This window comes from Odocoileus virginianus, chromosome 29, assembly GCF_023699985.2.
Source record: "Odocoileus virginianus isolate 20LAN1187 ecotype Illinois chromosome 29, Ovbor_1.2, whole genome shotgun sequence".
NCBI classification, from domain to species: Eukaryota; Metazoa; Chordata; class Mammalia; order Artiodactyla; family Cervidae; genus Odocoileus; species Odocoileus virginianus.
In genome coordinates, this window is record NC_069702.1 from 37,385,190 (window position 1) to 37,406,445 (window position 21,256).

The following is a 21,256-nucleotide window of genomic DNA, read 5'->3' on the forward strand; positions in this document are numbered from 1 at the left end:
TCTTTACGAATGAACTACCAGGGAAGCTCAATCTTAGGACACACGTATTATTATTATTATTTTACATTTTATAGTTGAAGTAAGTAAGAGCAAGAAGCCCACAGTCAAACAAGCACTGGAGGCAGAATTAAAACCCAAGTCCTTTGGCTCCTAGACTCATGTTCAGAAGCAGTATGCTGCCTCCATGGATGTTTCACCTGGGGATTTTTATACATCAGGGGAACATATTTGTCTCAACTTCCAATACCCAGATATTTTAATTTACAGAGTAGTTTTTTTGACCCTAAATATTTATAGTAAGTTGGTTTCCATACACAGACACAAAAATGTCCATAAAAACAAATCAAAAGGAAATTTCTTTGAAAACTGTCAGTGTAATGTATACTAAAGAAAAATCCTCAGTTGAAACTGTTTTTGAACAACTTCCATTAATGCTAGTTGAAACTCTCATATTGATGCATAATATGTACATATTCTCTACTTTTTCTTTCTACCTCTCCACTGTAGTAACATACCAAAGTCCTAGCTTTTTAATTTGAGCATTCATCCATGAAAATTGGTCATTTTTCTTGTGATTACATATATAAGTTTAATACAGCTGAAGTCTCACTTTTTGGAAAACAGAAGCAATTTCACTGCTATTTAAAAAGAATGAAAACTGAATTTCCTGGATTCAGTTAGTGATTTGTTTCAAAAGCTGAGCTTTTTCATTTTTCAGTATTTGCCACTTTAATAATATCCTTTTAACAAATATGATAACTATTACAAGTGGGCAAGATGGCTCATAATCTAACTTCTATAAGCAAACACAATAAGTATTAAGCAAGTGGTATAATTTTCCTATGTCCATGATTACAATGAATTATCATGCATAGGGATATATGTATGAGATAAAAATATAATTTTATTAATGTATGCCAGAAATATTTTTGACAAGTCTCTAAATACATGGGGCTATAGTATCATCTTTAAGGATAATTTACAAAAAGTAAGTTAAGAATTTGCTTCAGTCCACTGAATCAAAATCTGGAATGCTAATTAATTTAAACTTATCTATTAGTCTAAAAAATAATGCATGATTTTACCAATAAATAAAACTAAGGGATATTACTGCCTTTATTTCACTAACATCAAAAGATGACTATGTTACTATGTATCATTTTTTCTAAGGCAATTAGAAATTACTTTGGTTACAATTAAAAGTCAAAAAGGCTAAGAACCACTCAACAATAGAGTTTCCACTAGCAAAATACTCAAGAATATCACAGATCTGAAAGAATTGTCTTCCCAGAATATTTCAGATGCTTAGCTTTTTAACTGAAAGGTGTGTTGGTTTAAGAAACCTTAACTGTATAGAGGTTAGCTAGGTCTAGGAGATTTTTCAAGACTAATAATGAGAAGTTGCTTTTGCTGCTATTGCATATTAGGGTTTTTCTTCTACAGAAAGCAATTCAACATATATCAACATGCTGGTCATGGAAAGAACAGCTCTCACTCTTGTAGAAGCTTCTCAGGCATTAGAGAAAATGCCACCCAATCTGACATTCTATCGTAGTGAGAAATAGAAAGGCATCCATTCATGCTTTCATCCATTCATTCATTCAGCAAAGAATTATTGAGTCTTTATTATCTTTATGCTATATATTACACTAGGATCTAAGAAGGCAGAAATACTGTTCAGATGAAAAATAATAAAAAGAAAGTAAAGCAAGATTACTAGCTATAAGGCATTTAGACTCTAATGTATAAGATGATATGTATATAATGAAGTAAGTTAGTAAAGCAAAATGACATGCTAGTAAAAGCATGGTAAAAACAATGCAGAAAATAAGAAATAATAACTTGTAAGAATGGGAAAAAAAATGAACTTTGAATTGCTATGTCACTAAAAAAATTCAGACATTTATATCTTAATTTTCCATTATATTTTATCAGGAGGAAGAATATTATTACTGTTTCCATTAATTCAAGGAAATGGATGGGGAAACAATGAAAACAGTGAGAGACTTTATTTTTGGGGGGCTCCAAAATCACTGCAGATGGTGACTACAGCCATGAAATTAAAAGATTCTTGCTCCTTGGAAGAAAAGCTATGGCCAACATAGACAGCATATTAAAAAGCAGAGACATTACTTTGCCAACAAATATCCATCTAGTCAAAGCTATGGTTTTTCCAGTAGTCATGTATGGATGTGAGAGTTGGACTACAAAGAAAGCTGAGCACCGAAGAATTGATGGTTTTGAACTGTGGTGTTGCAGAAGACTCTTGAGAGTCTCTTAGACTGCAAGGAGATCAAACCAGTCTGTCCTAAAGGAAATCAGTCCTGAATAGTCATTGGAAGGACTGATGTTGAGGCTGAAACTCCAATACTTTGGCCACCTGATGTGAAGAACTGACTCATAGCAAAAGGCCCTGATGCTGGGAAAGATTGAAGGCAGGAGCAGAAGGGGACGACAGAGGATGAGATGGTTGGATGCCATCACCGACTCAATGGACATGAGTTTGAGCAAGCTCTGAGAGTTGGTGATGATCAGGGAAGCCTGGCGTGCTGCAGTCCATGGGTTCACAAAGAGTCGGACACGACTGAGAGACTGAACTAAACTGAACAATAAAATTGCTAGTTGAAATAATTTAACTTCTAAACTAAGATAGATCTGCTCAGTTATGCAACTAAAAATGTAAAAGATGGATCAATTCATGACTGTCTTCAAACAATATTAAAAGTAATCAGTATTTCCTAGAGAAGCAAAAGATACTTTTAAAGAAAGGGAGTTGTAAAAAAAATAAATAAAATAAAGAAAGGAAGTTGAAATGTCTTTTTTCTTTTTTTAGCTGAGTTTTGTACTGTTTTTCCTTTTACAGTTGAGATCTATTCTTTTATCTGTATCAGTTATGAACATTTTTCTGTATATATCAATTAGATACACTTATACATATGAACAAACTGACAATATTCCCAGTAAGGGTGGTCATATATGATGCGCTCAGTGAGTTGAATATATTGGTATAGGGCTTCTAAAGAATTATATCAAGCCAACCCTTTGGCATTTTCAAGTAGAGGGCACTTTGTAGGGCATGTCACAATTAATTAGGTGGGATGGCATTCTATTTTTGCAAAGGTTTTGTATAGTTCACTACACACACAGACACACAAACTAACTAGCTGATAATGAAAATGCCCTTCAAAGAAGGGATGAAAGTTGGAGACTAGCTGCAGAAAGGAGGAAAAGTTGGATTCTCATGCCTATAAAAAAATTTTTTTTACAGTAATTAACAGCAACATTTTTTAGCTAAAAAGAAAATGAAGAACTTTCAAAACACAGGCCAGAAGAAAAACCAGGAGAAAGAAGTCTAATCAAAATATACAATAAACTTACTAAGTTCAAGCTGTAAATAGTTCCCTTTAAAGTACCATCAAAAGTCAAACTTACCCGATCTACTATCCAGAGGTCCAAAATCCAAAGAATATTTCACGACGTGATAGTTATTCCATACATAAAGAAGGTTGTCCCTGGGGTTGTAATCCACAGCTGCTATGTACTGGTATGAATTAGGAAAGGGTACATCCACCAAACTGTCCTTACTTTGGTCAGTGTTGTAAATGTAGTCAATCTTATTTCCCGTGGCCTCATTGTCATCATCCTCATAGACAGATTTGACCACATACAGAATTCCACATATCATGAATGCATTGGAAGCTGACCTTTTATCATATGCAGTATCCCACGTCCCTTCAATCCGTAGGGTGTAAGGGTTCAATTGACTAATGACAATTTTACCATTGTTTTGTTCTGTTGCATAGATTACCCATAGCCCATTCTCGTCCACTGCCAAGTCTATGTCAGATTTGCCTCCCCAACGGTAAGGGGAGGTATCATGGTAATTGGCATTTGCTATGATAGCTTCTCCACTCTTTATCCTAGTCCGCAAATCAAACTTCACTATGTTTCTGGTGCGCTCTTTATTGAAGAACAAAGCTCCATCATACACTACAAATCCTGTGCCATCCACCCTGTGAGGGAGCTTGTAGGTGGTAGTTGGCCTTCCAGCAATGAAGTCATCCTTGGATGAGTACTCAGTCAGGGTATCAGTTCTGTAGGGGGTCCAGGGCATATAATAAATCTTGTCAGAAGCCTGCAGAGGGTCTTTGCACCATGCCCCAGACTGGTGGTCGGATTCAAACAAATGTTCACTCTGGTATACTCCTTTTAGTAGTCCAGGACAAAGAAAAACTGTCAATTGGGAAAGAGTCAAAATAATAAATATATTAATTTAAATATTTTGTCATATATTTTTACTTTTCACCGACTGGAATTCAACTCTAATAAGAAATACCCACCACCACTTAATTATTTTGCTGTATTCTTCTGAGAACGTATTTTTCCACATTAATTTTGACATTTCTTTAGAATCATTCTGATTTGATTTGCTGATAAAATCTGGCCTTTTCCTGAGTGGCTGTGCTTTTCTTTGCATTTTACCTTTGCAAGAGTGTTGCAATAATTTTGGATATGCTATCTATATAGACGACTTATGTCTGTGTATTCTATAAACATATAACAAATATAAATATTTACATGTGATGGTTTCATATATCTTATTTGAAAGTTTTTAAAAAATACTGTTTTCACTCTTATGCTAGTAACTACTCTATACTTATCATTAAGAAGCAAATGAAAATACAGTAGTAATTAAAATACATAATAAGGGAAAAGAAAAACCTTGTGATACAGGCCACTGAATCTTAAAGCTGCTACAGCACACACAGAGCATGCAACTCACACAATTAAAAATGAGTGATGGATGGATACTGGAAGGAAAAAGAGAAAGGAAGAAAAAGAAAGGAAAGAAGAAATAAGGGAAGAAGAATAGGTGAAAAGTTACAGAGAAGAACCCAAGATCTAGATTTTAATCAGTTAAAAATGTCCTGTTAAATACAGTAGAATTGGAACTTAAAAACATGTACCTTTTACTGTTACATGAGAAGAACATTAAAAAAACAAGATTACTTGCTACAATATTTTGCTGCTCATACTTCAGACTGAAAATGGGCAGGAATTGTCTGATTCATTTTATTTGTAATATGATTCAGTAGCACATCATGTGAGTGGTGGTAAGGAAAGCTTGACTGATTGATCTGTAACAATGGGGCTAAACAGCAATGTTTCCCAAAAGGAGGTTCTTGAAATACCTATTTATATGGCTTAGATATATAATACACAGAAAAAAAAACCCCACAAAAAGAGGGATTCCTAGCCTAAGCATTTTTAACATGCTTAAGAAATATCTAATTAAAATAACATCAAGATTCTAAGTGCTGAGGTACATTAGTGACTCTTCAAGGTAGAAGAGGGGAGTGTGAGCAAATTTCCACAAATTAATTTGATCACAGAACCCTTTCTACAGAGCCTGATGGGATGTAATTTTCTCTTGAACCTGCTATGGGAAACACTGCTCCAATATTTTTGCAGAGCAAACACATTGAAAAATAATCATGCAGTCCACTGTTATGTTTGAAAAGATTAGAAGTATATTGGGAAGAGAAATTAGGAAATCACAAGAAATTTGGAGGTTGACCCGTATTTTAATGATTAAAGTATTATTCTCTTGATATTAGTGATTAGCTCTTTAACAGCAATTTTAAACTTACATCTAAGAGAAAATCTAAGATGAAACTCAACTAGGGTTTGCAGGTTATTAAAAACAAAAGTATATTGTTAAAATGTCCAGAGTTTCAATTTTGGGAAAATGAGACATTTAGGGGGAAATTTAACTATCAAAATCTTCCATAGCAAGGATAGAGGGCCATCATCAAATTATACTTAATAATAAAATTCATTATTGGAAGAATTTTTCAGGACTCTAATATAATGTCTGGGCTTCCCAGGTGATGTTGGTAGTAAAGAACCCACCAACCAATATGGGAAACATAAGAGACTCAGGTTCAATCCCTGGGTCAGGAAGATCCCCTGGAGGAGGAAATGGCAACTCATTCCATCTTCTTGCCTGGAGAATCTCATGGACAGAGGAGCCTGGCAGGCTACAGTCCATAGGGTCACAAAGAATCGGACACGACTGAAGTGACTTCGCACACACACAATATGATGTCTATAATTATAAAGGATGGATAGGTATTATTGTCAAAATTGTATATAAACTTAATGTTAGTTAATAATCAGCCCTTGCTTACAAAAGCAATTTATTTTAATGTATTTCAGAAAACCATCTCCCCTTTTCCCTTAATAGTTAAAAATCAAAAGAACAGGGAATCGCTCCAGAGCTATGGAAAATTATCTAGTATAGAAAATAAAAACAAATCTGAAGCAGTCATTATGCATCAGCATCTACTGGATTTCTAACTACTCATTTAAAAATAAAGAGGAATAAAATGCATGGTTGAAAACTTTACAGTATTAAACTGTTTTAGGATAAAAATAATCAAACCGGCACTGGTCAGTACAACAGATTAAAGTGAAGTTGAGCAGCAGAAGTAGTAAATAAATTTTCAGAAAATAGATAAAAATTAATAACAATTATTTTAACTAGATGTTAAACTGTTAAATAACTTAGCCTATAAATAGTATATAATTTATGAAAGGTATTTAATTACCTTTTTGTTCCACTTCTATTGGAGAGAGAGAAGTAAAGAGAGAAAGGAGAAAAGAGAATAGATTAATGGTACGATATTGGCCAAGCACTTTTTATTCACCTCTTGCAAACTGAAAGTAAATAATTTATTGCACTCAAACTTGATTTATTGAACATTATGTTTTTCTTAAAAGAACCCATTCCTCTATAAAATTATTTTTTAAGAAACAACCACATTGTAAGCTTAAAAATACAGTACAAGCTTGAAAAAAAATAAGGCAAAAGTTAATCAAGCTAAGAGTGAATTAACATATCATTCCAAACTATAGACACAGGAAATACAATACTCATAATAATAACACAAGGATTTTCTATTTGAAAGATAGGTTGGTAATTATACACAGAAAGCTTTCAGATAGTTTGGATAGTCTCATTTATTAATTATTGTTTATACCACAACTTAACAAAATAGTCTTGGTTTTTACCCATCTCAAGAATTGATCTCTTTGGAAGAAACTACTTTGTAACTAATTTCTTAGGGCCTAATATTTTCTATAGTTAATGAGAAATGTACCTTGTGAGGTGACCCATTAACAGGAAATTCTGTCATCCTGAATAAATATATTTAGAAACCTTACTGAAGAAGCTTTTCTTCCTCCCACTCATCAATATTTTATATTACTGTGGAAAAATACTATCTTCAGGAAAATATATATACAAAGGTTGATACAAATAATGAGCCACCTGCTCTGGGCTTTTCTGAAATTCTAAAGCAAGTATTCCAACAAACTCTTATAAGAATAAATTGAGATTCTCAAACATGTTATGGTTATGTATCTTTCAAATTAGATTCCATTATTATTTTAAGGTATCAATTATTACAAGTAGAGGAAAATTCTGGGAAACTGTAACATATTCATGAAACTCATCAAGCGACATCTTCTTTTTCTAATTAATGTTGGTCTCATTAGGGAGAATTTGCCGAGGTCACAACAAGGAAACAAACAAACAAAAAAAGGATCAATGGGGAAAAAAACAGGGAAAGACTCAAGAAAGAACGGGCTCATAATACAAACATTAAAAAGAAAAAATAATAGGTTCCAAGTGATATAAATCTAAGATAATTTTAGTGGAAGGGATAAACTGAGCTACTATGTACAATAAATAAAACTCTAGGAAAATTTTAAAACAAAGGAGAAATCTTTTTTTGGATATTTACTTCCAGGTAAGATTTTGTGCTTTGACCTAAGCTCATGTCTTCAATTACCAGCAAAATCACACTTATTTCTCTCCTTGACTTTTTTGAAAGCTCAAAATCACATGTGTTAGAAGACAGAAATGGTATATATGAAAACTTATGTTTAGGAAGTTGTAAATGGGGTTATCCTTTTTAAGATATGTCTTTAATTTACAAATCGTATTTTTAACAGTATTTTTAGGACTTTAAAAAAAAACTCTATGATACTCATATTCTTTTTTACTTATCATCATCATCAATTAAACCTATATCAAGTAAATATAGTATTTACTGGACTGTATACTTCAAAATAGTTCACTTAACTACCTAAGAGATGAACTTCTTGCTATGATTAGATTACTAACAAACCTGAGCTCAGACTGACAACTAGAAGAAATGGAAGTAAGAGCTTTAAAAATTAATCAATAGTCTCAGAAAGTTTGTACTGGAGGATCATTTCACAATGAAAGTAGAGGCTGAGAGTGGGGTCTTACACTGAAGATAACATCTGTCAAGGACTAGCCTACCAAGGGATTAATAGAACTAATTTCATTCTTTGAAATAGTTCTAGATATATATACTTTGGATTATACATGAAGCTGTTTATATTATACAACATAAAATGTACAATCATACAACTTTAGTTTTATTCCATATAAAATTCATCTTATTTTTGTGAGCAATTACCCTAACTTCTTGGTGACTAGTATTTCTCTCTCCAACAAATGCTTAATGAGCAAGATGGATATGTGACAAAAAGTATTAATAAGGTATTTATTACAATTTATAACTACTACCTTACAATTTAATGGAGATTTTTATTTTTCAAATAAATTTTACCTTTATTTTCTCAACAGTCATTAGGTAAAGTTTAACTTTCAATTCTCTGGTCCTGGTTTAATTTGAAGAAACTGTCATAAACTGCAACCCAAGTAAAGTGTGCCTCTGGCACTGCTTGTGACTTAAAATTAAGATTTATTAGGCAATTCTATTTCAGAAAAAATTATTATGGTGTTGCTTATGTCATGACTGGCTGTACCTCATTCATCATTCACTTGCCATTTCTAAGACTAAAGTAAAACAATCCAATCATTTAAGTTGAAATAAGTACATACAAATCATATTCCCATAACAAAAAACTAGTATGGCAAACATAATTTGTCACTGAAAAGCTAAGTAACATTTAGGATTCTTCAGTTACTGTTCATCATCTAATTCTGATTCTAGATGCTTCCCTCACCTGAAGAAATATATGCAAACAAACTGCCTGCATATAAAAACTATGCTTACCCCTGTATCTTTCACAAGCTCACAATGCCTGGCACGTAATGTATATTCAATGAACATCCGCTGAATTAATATACAATCCACATAGAGATAATTAATTCTGTTTTGTAGATATTTAAAGCATGTGATAAGAAGAAAAAAGGGCAAAGAAGAATTTGGATTTGCTATATAGAATCACACATGGGATGCATATCTGTATGATGTCTTTGAAAATTTTAAAGGATGGGAAGGAAAGTAAAATTTATAAGCAATTTGCGTCTTCAACTCATTAAATGTAAAACCAGAGGAAAAAAGGAAAAGAAAAAAAAAAAGCATGGTCTTGAGGTTATAATGGCAAGAGAAATTTGTCACTATAAAGCAGTATATGACAATCTAGAAACACAAGTGGAAAATACTCCCTTTCTTCTCTCTGTTATGGGATCATGAATAAATGAATTGTATGATGACAACCCTGCTAGGTCTTCTTCAGTACCTCTTGTCTGTTACTCTGATCCAGTATCCTGAATTCTGACATTTTAGCTGTTGCTGTTCATTTCCAAACCTCCTAGGAAGTAGTTTCTCTACTGTTCTGCCTTCAATTTTAATACCCAAACTAATTTTTTCATTCATGCAACCTCCATAAATATGTTTATATATTGCCTTAAAGTGCTTTTCTTGTTGTCCTTCGTCAAACTTAATGTCACAAGCTACATCCTGTGGTTAGCTACAGGGCAAATTCCAATTAGGGGTAATCCCATTCTGAATAAAAGGAAGAAACGGAAAGAAAAAAGACTAGCAAATCTCCCCTTCATTCCACAACAATTCATAAAATATAATACAGTCATGTTATTGCTTAGAAAAATAAGATATTATTAGTTCTATATTAGTTCTGTTCATATCTGTACCATATGCAATATTTGGGATTGTGTTCTTTAATTAAAAAATGTATGGATGAGAGAGCATATGCATGCAATGCCAACTTTTTTTAAATAGTGTTACACATTACAGAGAAATAAAATTGTCGCATGCCAAAAATTGTTAGAACTAAATTGCCATAACTGAGAACTATGAAATTGTATTTAATGCTAATGTAGCTGAAAATTTCTTTTCTCTGAAAGTCATACAACCCATTTTCTATCTAAAATTTAAACATTCTAAATGAGCAGAATGTTATGCAATAATGCATCTAATCTAATATATAGAAATGACACTTATGAAGAGAATATGATAGTTATAAAATATTAAACAATTATAAACAAATATTTTCATTATTGAAATGTAGTAGTATTTTGAAACAATCTCTTTTCTTGGTTACATTTGGCTTAGGGTATTAAAATGCATTTGGGTGCACTTTTCACAGGACAGCAAAAACAACTCAGCAAAAACAAGACTGGGAGCTGACTGTAACTCAGATCATGAACAGCTTATTGCCAAATTCAGACTTAAATTGTAAGAAAGTGGAGAAAACCACTAGACCATTCAGGTATGACCTAAATCAAATCCCTTACGATTATACAGTGGAAGTGAGAAATAGATTTAAGGGACTAGATCTGATAGACAGAGTGCATGATGAACTATGGACAGAGGTTGGTGATACTGTATAGGAGACAGGGATCAAGACCATCCCCAAGAAAAAGAAATGTAAAAAAGGAAAATGGCTGTCTGAGGAGGCCTTACAAATAGTGGTGAAAAGAAGAGAAGCAAAAAGCAAAGCAGAAAAGGAAAGATATGCCCATTTGAATGCAGAGTTCCAAAGAATAACAAGGAGAGATAAGAAAGCCTTCCTCAGTGATCAAAGAAATAGAGGAAAACAATAGAATGGGAAAGACTAGAGATCTCTTCAAGAAAATTAGAGATACCAAGGGAATATCTCATGCAAAGATGAGTTCGATAAAGGACAAAAATGGTATGGGCCTAACAGAAGCAGAGAATATTAAGAAGAGGTGGCTAGAATACAGAGAAGAACTGTACAAAAAAGATCCTCATGACCCAGATAATCATGATGGTGTGATCACTCACCTAGAGCCAGACCTCCTATAGTATGAAGTCAAGTGGGCCTTAGGAAGCATCACTATGAACAAAGATAGTGGAGGTGAGGGAATTCCAGCTGAGCTATTTCAAATCCTAAAAGATGATGCTGTGAAAGTGCTGCACTCAATAAGCCAGCAAATTTGGAAAACTCAGCAGTGGCCACAGGACTGGAAAAGGTCAGTTTTCATTCGAATCCCTAAGAAAGGCAATGCCAAAGAATGCTCAAACTACCGCACAATTGCACTCATCTCACATGCTAGTAAAGTAATGCTCAAAATTCTCCAAGCCAGGCTTAAGCAATATGTAAACCGTGAACTTCCAGATGTTCAAGCTGGTTTAGAAAAGGCAGAGGAACCAGAGATCAAATTTCCAACGTCCACTGCATCATCAAAAAAGCAAGAGAGTTCCAGAAAAACATCTATTTCTGCTTTATTGACTTTGCCAAAGCCTTTGACTGTGTGGGTCACAATAAACTGTGGAAAATTCTGAAAGAGATGGGACTACCAGACCACCTGACCTGCCTCTTGAGAAACCTGTCTGCATGTCTGGAAGCAACAGTTAGAACTGGACATGGAACAACAGAGTGGCTCCAAATAGAAAAAGGAGTATGTCAAGGCTGTATATTGTCACTCTGCTTATTTAATTTCTATGCAGAGTACATCATGAGAAACGCTGGGCTGGAGGAAGCACAAGCCAGAATCAAGATTGCCAGGAGAAATATCAATAACCTCAGATATGCAGATGACACCACCCTTACGGCAGAAAGTGAAGAACTAAAGAGCCTCTTGATGAGAGTGAAAGAGGAGAGTGAAAAAGTTGGCTTAAAGCTCAACATTCAGAAAACTAAGATCATGGCATCTGGTCCCATCACTTCATGGCAAATAGACGGGGAAACAGTGGAAGCAGTATCAGCTTTATTTTTCTGGGCTCCAAAATCACTGCAGATGGTGATTTCAGCCATGAAATTAAAAGGCACTTACTCCTTGGAAGGAAAGTTATGACCAACCTAGATAGCATATTAAAAAGCAGAGACAGTCCTTTGTCAATAAAGGTCCATCTAGTCAAGGCTATGGTTTTTCCAGTGGTCATGTATGGATGTGAGAGTTGGACTTTAAAGAAAGCTGAGCACAGAAGAATTGATGCTTTTGAACTGTGGTGTTGGAGAAGACTCTTGAGAGTCCCTTGGACTACAAGGAGATCCAACCAGTCCATCCTAAAGGAGATAAGTCCTGGGTGTTCATTGGAAGGACTGATTTTAAAGCAGAACTCCAATACTTTGGCCACCTGATGCAAAGGGTTGACTCACTGGAAAAGATCCTGATGCTGGGAAAGTTTGAAGGCAGGAGGAGAAGGGGATTACAGAGGATGAGATGGTTGGATGGCATCACCAACTCAATGGACATGGGTTTGGGTAGACTCTGGGAATTGGTGATGGAGAGGGAAGCCTGGAGTGCTGCAGTCCATGGAGTCAAAAAGAGTTGGACACGACTAAGCCATCAAACTGAAGTTAACAAAATATTTTGATATGAATCACTTGCTTTTATTCTTTAAATGACAGTGTGACATGGTCCTGCTGCTGCTGCTGCTAAGTCACTTCAGTTGTGTCTGACTCTGTGCAACCCCATAGATGGCAGCCCACCAGGCTCCCCCATCCCTGGGATTCTCCAGGCAAGAACACTGGAGTGGGCTGCCATTTCCTTCTCCAGTGCATGAAAGTGAAAAGTGAATTGGAAGTCACTCAGTCGAGTCCGCCTCTTACTGTGTCTGCTATAAAAGCCAACATTCATCAAGCATGTTAATCAAACCAGTCAATCCTAGAAGAAATCAACCCTAAATATTCATTGGAAGGACTGATGCTAAAGTTGAAGCCCCAATACTTTGGCCACTTGATGTGAAGTGCTGACTCTTTGGAAAAGAATCTGATCCTGGGAAATATTGAAGGCAAGAAGAGGAGGGGATGAGATGGTTGGATGGCATTGCCAACTCAATGGACATGACTTTGAGCAAACTCCAGGAAATAGTGAAGGACAGGCAGGCCTTCCATGCTGCAGCCCATGGGATTGCAAAGAGTCAGACATAACTGAGTGACTGAACAACAATTAAGCATGTACCATATGTCAATATTGCATATATACTAATTGAATTCATCTCACAACAAACTTATGAGGTAGATATTATCTTAATTTTTCAAATGATAAAACAGGAACAAAGATATATGGCTCTTTTATTACGTAGTAGTAGAATTCAAATTTAAAACCAAGTACTGGTCTTATTCATCACTGCATCTTCAATACCCAGCACACAGAAAAAGCTCAATTAATATTTCTCCCACCACCATGCAATGATGAATTGTACTGTGGTATTTTCAAAGGAAGGAACCGGATGTCATAGTTTCCAGTGCTATCAGGCTTCAGAATGGTGATGCAATGTATCTCTCTGGAGAAGATAAAATAATAGAAGCAAAATGGCTTCCTCATTTCTTGGCCAAGGAAACAACATATTTCTTATCACCAGAAACAAACCGGTGCTGAGTAACTCGTATCCTATTAATTATTATTCTGAAGCAGAGAAAATTCTCTCCTCATGCATTTCACATCCACCAAGAAAATACAAAAGCACTTCAGTAAACAGAAATAAAAAGATCTGTGATGTTCATTAATTTTTGGTATACTGCGTATCAAAAATTCTGACAGACATCTGTCTCTTTCCATAAATAAAGTGCTAATACTTTTTTTTTAAATGAAAGACAAGGGTAATCTCTGCAGCTCAGCATCTAAATTATGTTTTTAAATGATACCCATGCACCAGTGAATATAAGTGCTGCTCAATCAGCTTGTATTACAATAGCTTTATATAATGTGTTCCCTAAACTATAACCTACTAATGAATTTCATCCTGGAGTGTGTAGACTGAAAATATCAATAATTCATAAAATCTCTTCACTAGTCACATTATAATTTAAGCACTTAAATACAATATCTGTAGATGCCACAGAAACTGAGACTGTCTTTAAATTTGTATTAACTCTCTATTCCATTGGTGGATCTGTAAAATCCTTCAAACTGTTAATTTAGATGTTTTCAATAATATGGTGCTACTGGGTGACTCTTTCGTGACTCTGTTGGTAATAACTTCTATTAAAAAATAATAATTTTCAAAGTTATCATTGGTAACAGTAAAGTCAACATCACATTTGGTTCATCAAGGATGTACCCTTATCATAATAATTTGTCATACTATGTAACAACCATGTGGCAATTAGAGTTGTTAAAAAAAGGCAGAGTCCCCTCAGAGTGTCTTTGACTATACATCCATATTTATATATTAGATCCACTAAATGTATCTGCTAAGTGCAAGGCCCTCAGAGATATGAATACAGAAATAAGTAATAACAATCAAAATATCTAACAATTAACTGAACATGTACTATGTGAATAATTATTCAGAAGATCATTTAATTGAATCCTCAAAAAGATGAACTTGGTTGTACTTTTATGAACATGTTACAAAGGAGGTACTTATTTCTGCCTTAGGGAAGCTTACAATCCAATAACTGGTGATTTTCAAAATACTTTTTTTAGCAATGATAAGTTCTTTCTAAATGTCTTCAAAAGAACTGATATAGAAAGATAAAATAAAAAAGAAGAGAAGTGAACAGCAGAGAAAGGGGGAACTGTTGCGAGAGACTGGAGTTATAACACAAGGCATCACAGTCTGATTGCGATCAAATTTCCTATGAAAAATGTCATCCATCTGCTCTTGAGAAAGATATTTTTGATTGATGCCTGTTACTAGGTTCTATGGCTCCAGCTCTGTATATTTAAAAATAAAATATATTTCAAAGTGAATCTAAATCTAATCTCAGACAGTTAGTAAATACTTTACAGTGAATTCTCCTTGGGTTCTACAGCTGAAAGTTTTTTTTTTTTTTTTTATGATTATCTAGTCTCAGTAAAAATTTTATAAATTAGAAAAAGGAAGCCAGAGAATTAATATATCAGTCTCAATTCAGTATACTTTTTAACTCAATAGCATTAAAATAAATTAATAAGAAAAGTGGTTTTCTTTTTGAGTCACTTAACATTATGCATTATAAGGGCAAACATGGCTATCCTAATCTTCAGTTCAGTTCAGTTGCTCAGTCGTGTCTGACTGTTTGTGACCCCATGGACTGAAGCATGCTAGGCCTCCCTGTCCACCACCAAGTCCTAGAGCTAGCTCAAACTCAAATCCATCGAGTCGGTGATGTCATCCAACCATCTCATCCTCTGTCTTCGCCTTCACTTCCTGCCTTCAATATTTCCCAGCATCAGGGTCTTTTCCAATGAATCAGTTCTTAGCATCAGGTGGCAAAATGTATTGGAGTTTCAGTTTCAGCATCAGTCCTTCCAAGGGATCTTCAGGACTGATTTCCTTTAGGACTGACTGGTTAGATCTTCTTTCAGTTCAAGGAAATCTCAACCATCTTCTCCAACATCACAGTTCAAAAGCATAAAATTTTTTGGCACTCAGCTTTCATTATAGTCCAACTCTCACATCCATACATGACTACTGGACAAACCAGAGCTTTGATTAGATGGATATTTGCTGGCAATGTGATGTCTTTTCTTTTTAATATGCTGCCTAGGTTGGTCATAGCTTTTCTTTCAAGGAGCAAACATCTTTTAATTTCAAGGCTGCAATCACCATCTGCAGTGACTTTGGAGCCCAAGAAAATAAAGTCTGTCACTGTTTCCCTTGTTTTTTCATCTATTTTCCATGGTGTGATGGGACTGGATGCCACCATCTTTGTTTTTTGAATGCTGAGTTTTAAGCCAGGTTTTTCACTCTCCTCTTTCACTTTCATCAAGAGGCTCTTTAGTTCATCTTCACTTTCTGCCATAAGAGTGGTGTCATCTGCATATCTGAGGTTATTGATATTTCTCCTAGCTTCATCCAGTCCAGCAATCTGCATGATGTTCTCTGCATAGAAGTTAAATAAGCAGGGTAACAATATACAGCCTTGACCTACTCCTTCCCCAATTTGGAACCAATCCATTGTTCTATGTCTGGTCCTAACTGTTCCTTCCTGACCTGCATACAGATTTCTCAGGAGGCAGGTAAGGTGGTGTAGTATGCCCATCTCTTTGAGAATTTTCCAGAGTTTGTTGTGACCCACACAGTCAGAGGCTTTGGCATAGTCAATAAAGCAGAAGCAGAAGTTTTTCTGGAACTCTCTTGCTTTTCTGATGATTCAACAATGTTGGCAATTTGATCTCTGGTTCCTCTGCCTTTTCTAAATCCAACTTGAACATATGGAAATTCTTAGTACACGTATTGTTGAAGCCTGGCTTGGAGAATTTTGAGCATTACTTTGGTAGCATGTGAGATCAGTGCAATTGTGTGATAGTTTGAGCTTCCTTTGGCATTGCCTTTCTTTGGCCTGTGGCCACTGCTGAGTTTTCCAAATCTGCTGGTATATTGAGTGAAGTACTTTCACAGCATCATCTTTTAGGATCTGATATAGCTCAGCTGGAATTCCATCACCTCCACTATCTTTGTTCATCGTGATGCTTCCTAAGGCCCACTTGACTTCACACTACAGGAGGTCTGACCTAGGTGAGTGATCACACCATAGTGGTTATCTGGGTCATGAAGATTTTTTTGTATAGTTCTGTGTATTCTTGCCACCTCTTCTTAATACATTCTGTTTCTGTTAAGTCCATACCGTTTCTGTCCTTTATTGTGCCCATCTTTGCATGAGATGTTCCCTTAGTATCTCTAATTTTCTTGAAGACATCTCTAGTCTTTCCCATTCTATTGTTCTCCTCTGTTTCTTCGTATTGATCACTGAGGAAGGCTTTCTAATAATCTCTCCTTGCTATTCTTTGGAACTTTGCATTCAAATGGGTATATCTTTCCTTTTCTCCTTTGCCTTTCTCTTTTGTTCTTTTCTCAGCTATTTGTAAGGCCTCCTCAGTCAATCATTTTGCCTTTTTGCATTTCTTTTTTTGGGGCATGGTCTTGATCACTGCTTCCTATACAATGTCACAAACCTCCATCCATAGTTCTTCAGGCATTCTGTCTATCATCTAATCCCTTGAATCTATTTGTCATAATCTTATTGATGCAAAAAAAAAAAAAAAAAAAGCTGAAGGAAGTCAAATTACTTTACTTTTGTCTAAATATTATTCTTTCAGTTTTCACTGGTGTTCTTAAGATCTTGTGACTTATTCTTGGAATTGAAAATTTGTATAATCACTTGGTGCAAGGGAATAAGACAACAAAATTCACAATGACATTCAATAAGGAAGAAAGAAAATAACATTTTGAGAAATAGCTTAGGGATCTGAAGAGCTGCTACATAATTGTTACCTGGTATGACTCTTCCAAATATCCCAACCTAACTGGACTAGATTCAGTAGCCAAAGAGCAGAAAACATTTTGTATTTGGGAATAGCATGGTTAATAAGAACAAGATTAATAACAAAATTATGAAAATATAAGTATAAATAAAAATAAAGTTAGATCCAGAATTAATTAGTAGAAAATATATACACCAAAAATGTCCTATTCATGTCATATGAATTTCTTGAAAAGTAGATTTAAGATCCTCACTCAATTAGATTTTGGAATTTGATAAAGTTAATATGCTAATAATGCCAATTCATCTGAACAATTTTCAGGTCTTTAGTTTCATTGCTATAAACTTCCAAAAATGTGTTCTTTATGATATTATTCTCATTTTGTGCTTTACTATTTTGTCACAGTATTTTTTTTTTATCATTTTCCTTCATATACTTCACACCTATATTTATCTTTCAATATACTTCACACCTATATTTATTTTTCAACTTTTACTCACTGTGTGGCCCCTACCCAGAATGCCTCACATGATATATCTCAGTTAAGTCAAACTCTGTGTTCTAGCTTATTCCTTCATAAGCACTATTGATAATTATTTTCTAGGTCCGTATTGAATATGTGTATAATTCCAACAGAATTTATGAAGAATGGTATTCTGTAATGTCCCAGTCCAGTGATTGGCAAACTTTTTAGAAGCAGCCAGTTAGTGATTTAGGTTTTCTGAGCCACCTGTAAGCTTTGTCACACACTTGTTCTCTTTGTCCCTTTTTTATGAAACAACTGTTTAAAAATGTAAAAGATATCCTTATCTCATGGGCCAGTATGTAGACAACCCATTGGATATTTATCCCTTGGCCATAGTTTGCTAATATCTATTCTATTTAATTTCACATATACTGTCTCATTTACTATCCTCCTGGCTCTTGGTATTTTAACCTTCTATCCTTCTTCTGGAAGCACAGCTGACCCTTAAACAATGTGAGTTTGAACTATGCAAGATGACTTATACACAGATACATTTTAATAGTAAATATTCTGGTACTCCATGGTCCATGGTTGGTTGAATCAGTGGATACAGAGGGCAAACCATAAGTTATACTCAGATTAATCCCCAAGTTATTCAAGGATCAACTGTACTTAGAAGTTCTTGAAGGACTAAAAACGCTGTATCACTCACTTAGGGATTATAAGGGTCTATCTTAATGTCTTGTTATAAGTGCTGGTCAAAAAATGCTGGGACTGATACACTTTTAAAATCACAGGCAAATAGTTCCAAATATGAACTTGATACGCTTTATTTGATGATGTGCACAAAAGAGAAGGGGCAAATCTTACAGACAGCAAAGTACTTCTGGGTAAACAGACGAAATTCCCCTTAGATACAACTTATTATCTTTCTATGATAGAGTCCATTGTAACTCTCACTATCTATCAAAATGATTGTACACGGCAAAATGTTTCTTCTACAATCAATTACTAAGAAACATTTTATAATTTCTGTGGAATTTCACCTTAATGATATTGAAACAAATGATTTTTTAATTTTTAAAACATTTAATACTTACCCTATATCAGGCTATTTGTTGAATACTTTATCTAGATTATTTTATTTAATCCTCACCACAACCCTGATGAGAATGTTGTCAGTGTTATACAGGTGACTTCAGAGTTCACATAATTAGCAGTTGGTAGAGCTGCTATTTGAGCTTCTGGGCTTGCACTCTTAACCTCTATGCTATGCTCTCCAGCAAACAAGAAGGTGATGATGATGAAAATAATGAGGATAACTAATATCATCTGTGGGCTTACTAATTACTAGATGATCTATTGTTTTAAAAAATTTACATATACTATTCATATAATAGATAGCATCACTAACTCAATGGACATGAATTTAAGCAAACTCCAGAGTCACTGGAGGACAGAGGCGTTTAGCTTGCTACAGCCATGGGGTGGTGAAGAGTCAGACACAACTTAGCGACTGAACAACAGAAACAATTCAAACAATAGTCACACTACCATTGTAACATAGCAGCATTATTATTTCAGTATTCAAAGAAAGAAACTAGATGAAGATAACATAAATTAATAGCAAGGAGCAGACTCAGGATCCAATGCCAGGCCTCTGACACAAGAAACTAATCAGTATCTTTCAAGAGGAAACTATTGTTGAATAAATCCATCAATTGAGGAATAGTATCTCAGTTACCCCTATTACTTTCTAAATGCCAGTAGTGCTTTATCCACTAAATTATACTTACCAGATATTAAAAAAAAATGATTTCCTGCCTGCAAGAAAAATATGTGATTTCAACAATAACCAAACCCTCTGAAAGGTTAGTATTAATAATTAACAATAACAACTTGAACAAAAGTATTTTAGTGATTTTGCTAAAGAATCTCTTCTCAAAGCAGCCTATTTAAGATCTCTTTTGCGACAAGAGCCTTTCTTTTTACATGCCTTTTACTGCAGTATCTCATCCCAGACTCACAAGGCATGCGCAGGTCACCTGTAAAGATAGGAGCCAGCTTCTGACCCAAATCAATGATGTCAGACAGAATTGGAAGAAATGCAGAGGTAGAATAATTAAGGATACCATAATAAAGGTGATATACATAAAACTATCTCATACTTTTTTCCTACTAGAAAGAAAAATATGTTGTATTAATTATGCATCCTAGAGTAAACTGTAGACACAGGATACTTCTAACAGGAGAAGTTTCTTTACTCTTCATTCTGTTTCTTTATTCTTCAGTGTCCATCATAGCATGTCTATGACAATTTAGCACAAGATTTCATTTTAGTCTAGTCAAACATAGCTAATTGCATACTGAAAAGTTCCTACTTTTTTCTCACTCATAGGTGAGAGCATTCATAATGGAGTTTAGCTCTGTAATGTTATATTTGACATAAGAAGTATTTTAGGTCATATTCTTATGCTCTTAATAACTGGAACATAGTCTTTCTTCCTTTACTTGTCATATTATGTTCTTCCTTTGAGAGACAATAACAGAAACAATTAATCTTCCTTAAAAGATGTGTTGCAAATTAGCCAGGTGAAAGTTGTGAAAGGAAATAATAAGCAGGCAGCTCTTCAAATGGATATACTGTTTACAACACCCAAAGTATAGACATTAAAATAAATATGAACAACATAAAGTGTGTTATCCCAATCTTTATAATACTCAGCCAACATCTATTCAGTAATTCACTAAATGTACTCTTTAGTTTGTTTTAGTAACATATGTCAAATTAAATGAAATGCAAGTTTCAGAGAATAAAATAATCACTCTATTTTTTACTCTAGTGAACACTGGCAAGATACTTTACTGTTGACTTTATTTAACTTGACTCCAGTTGTTTGTCTGTTGGTTAATTTTGCCTTAAAAGCTATCTGTAGAAGGATCATAAAATACAAATTCCTGGTTAGAGCATTCAGGAAGGAACTATCAACAATATAACATTATTATGTATAATTTTCTCACTTTTTAACTTAAAAACCTCCTATAAACAAACACAAAATTAAAAAAAAAAAAATGCTAACTTGTTAACTGACAATGGGCTTCATGTTGGATCAGAGTGTAAAGAATCTGCCTGCAATGCAGGAGACCCCTGCAATGCAGTTCGATCCTGGGCTGGGAGGATCCTTTGGAGAAGGGTATGGCAATCCACTCCAGTATTCTTGCCTGAAGAATTCTTGCCTGAAGAAATTCCATGGACAGAGGAGCCTGACCGGCTACAGCTCACGAGATCGCAATGAGTTCGACAAGACTTGGCGACTAACACT

General features: G+C 34.7%; 1 protein-coding gene across 33 annotated transcripts in view; it reads right to left on the reverse strand.

The window, feature by feature from the left end:
* Positions 1 to 21,256, reverse strand: part of ADGRL3 (adhesion G protein-coupled receptor L3) — a 912,058-nt gene that overhangs the window by 305,410 nt on the left and 585,392 nt on the right. For 29 of the 33 annotated variants that reach the window (XM_070458356.1, XM_070458372.1, XM_070458375.1 and 26 more), the window contains 2 exons: positions 6,612 to 6,626; positions 3,433 to 4,233 (listed from right to left, as the gene is read on the reverse strand). In XM_070458356.1, the coding sequence (XP_070314457.1) occupies positions 3,433 to 4,233; positions 6,612 to 6,626 (816 nt within the window). The remainder of the gene's footprint in view (positions 1 to 3,432; positions 4,234 to 6,611; positions 6,627 to 21,256) is intronic. The other 4 variants (XM_070458374.1, XM_070458369.1, XM_070458357.1 and 1 more) reach the window with 1 other exon arrangement.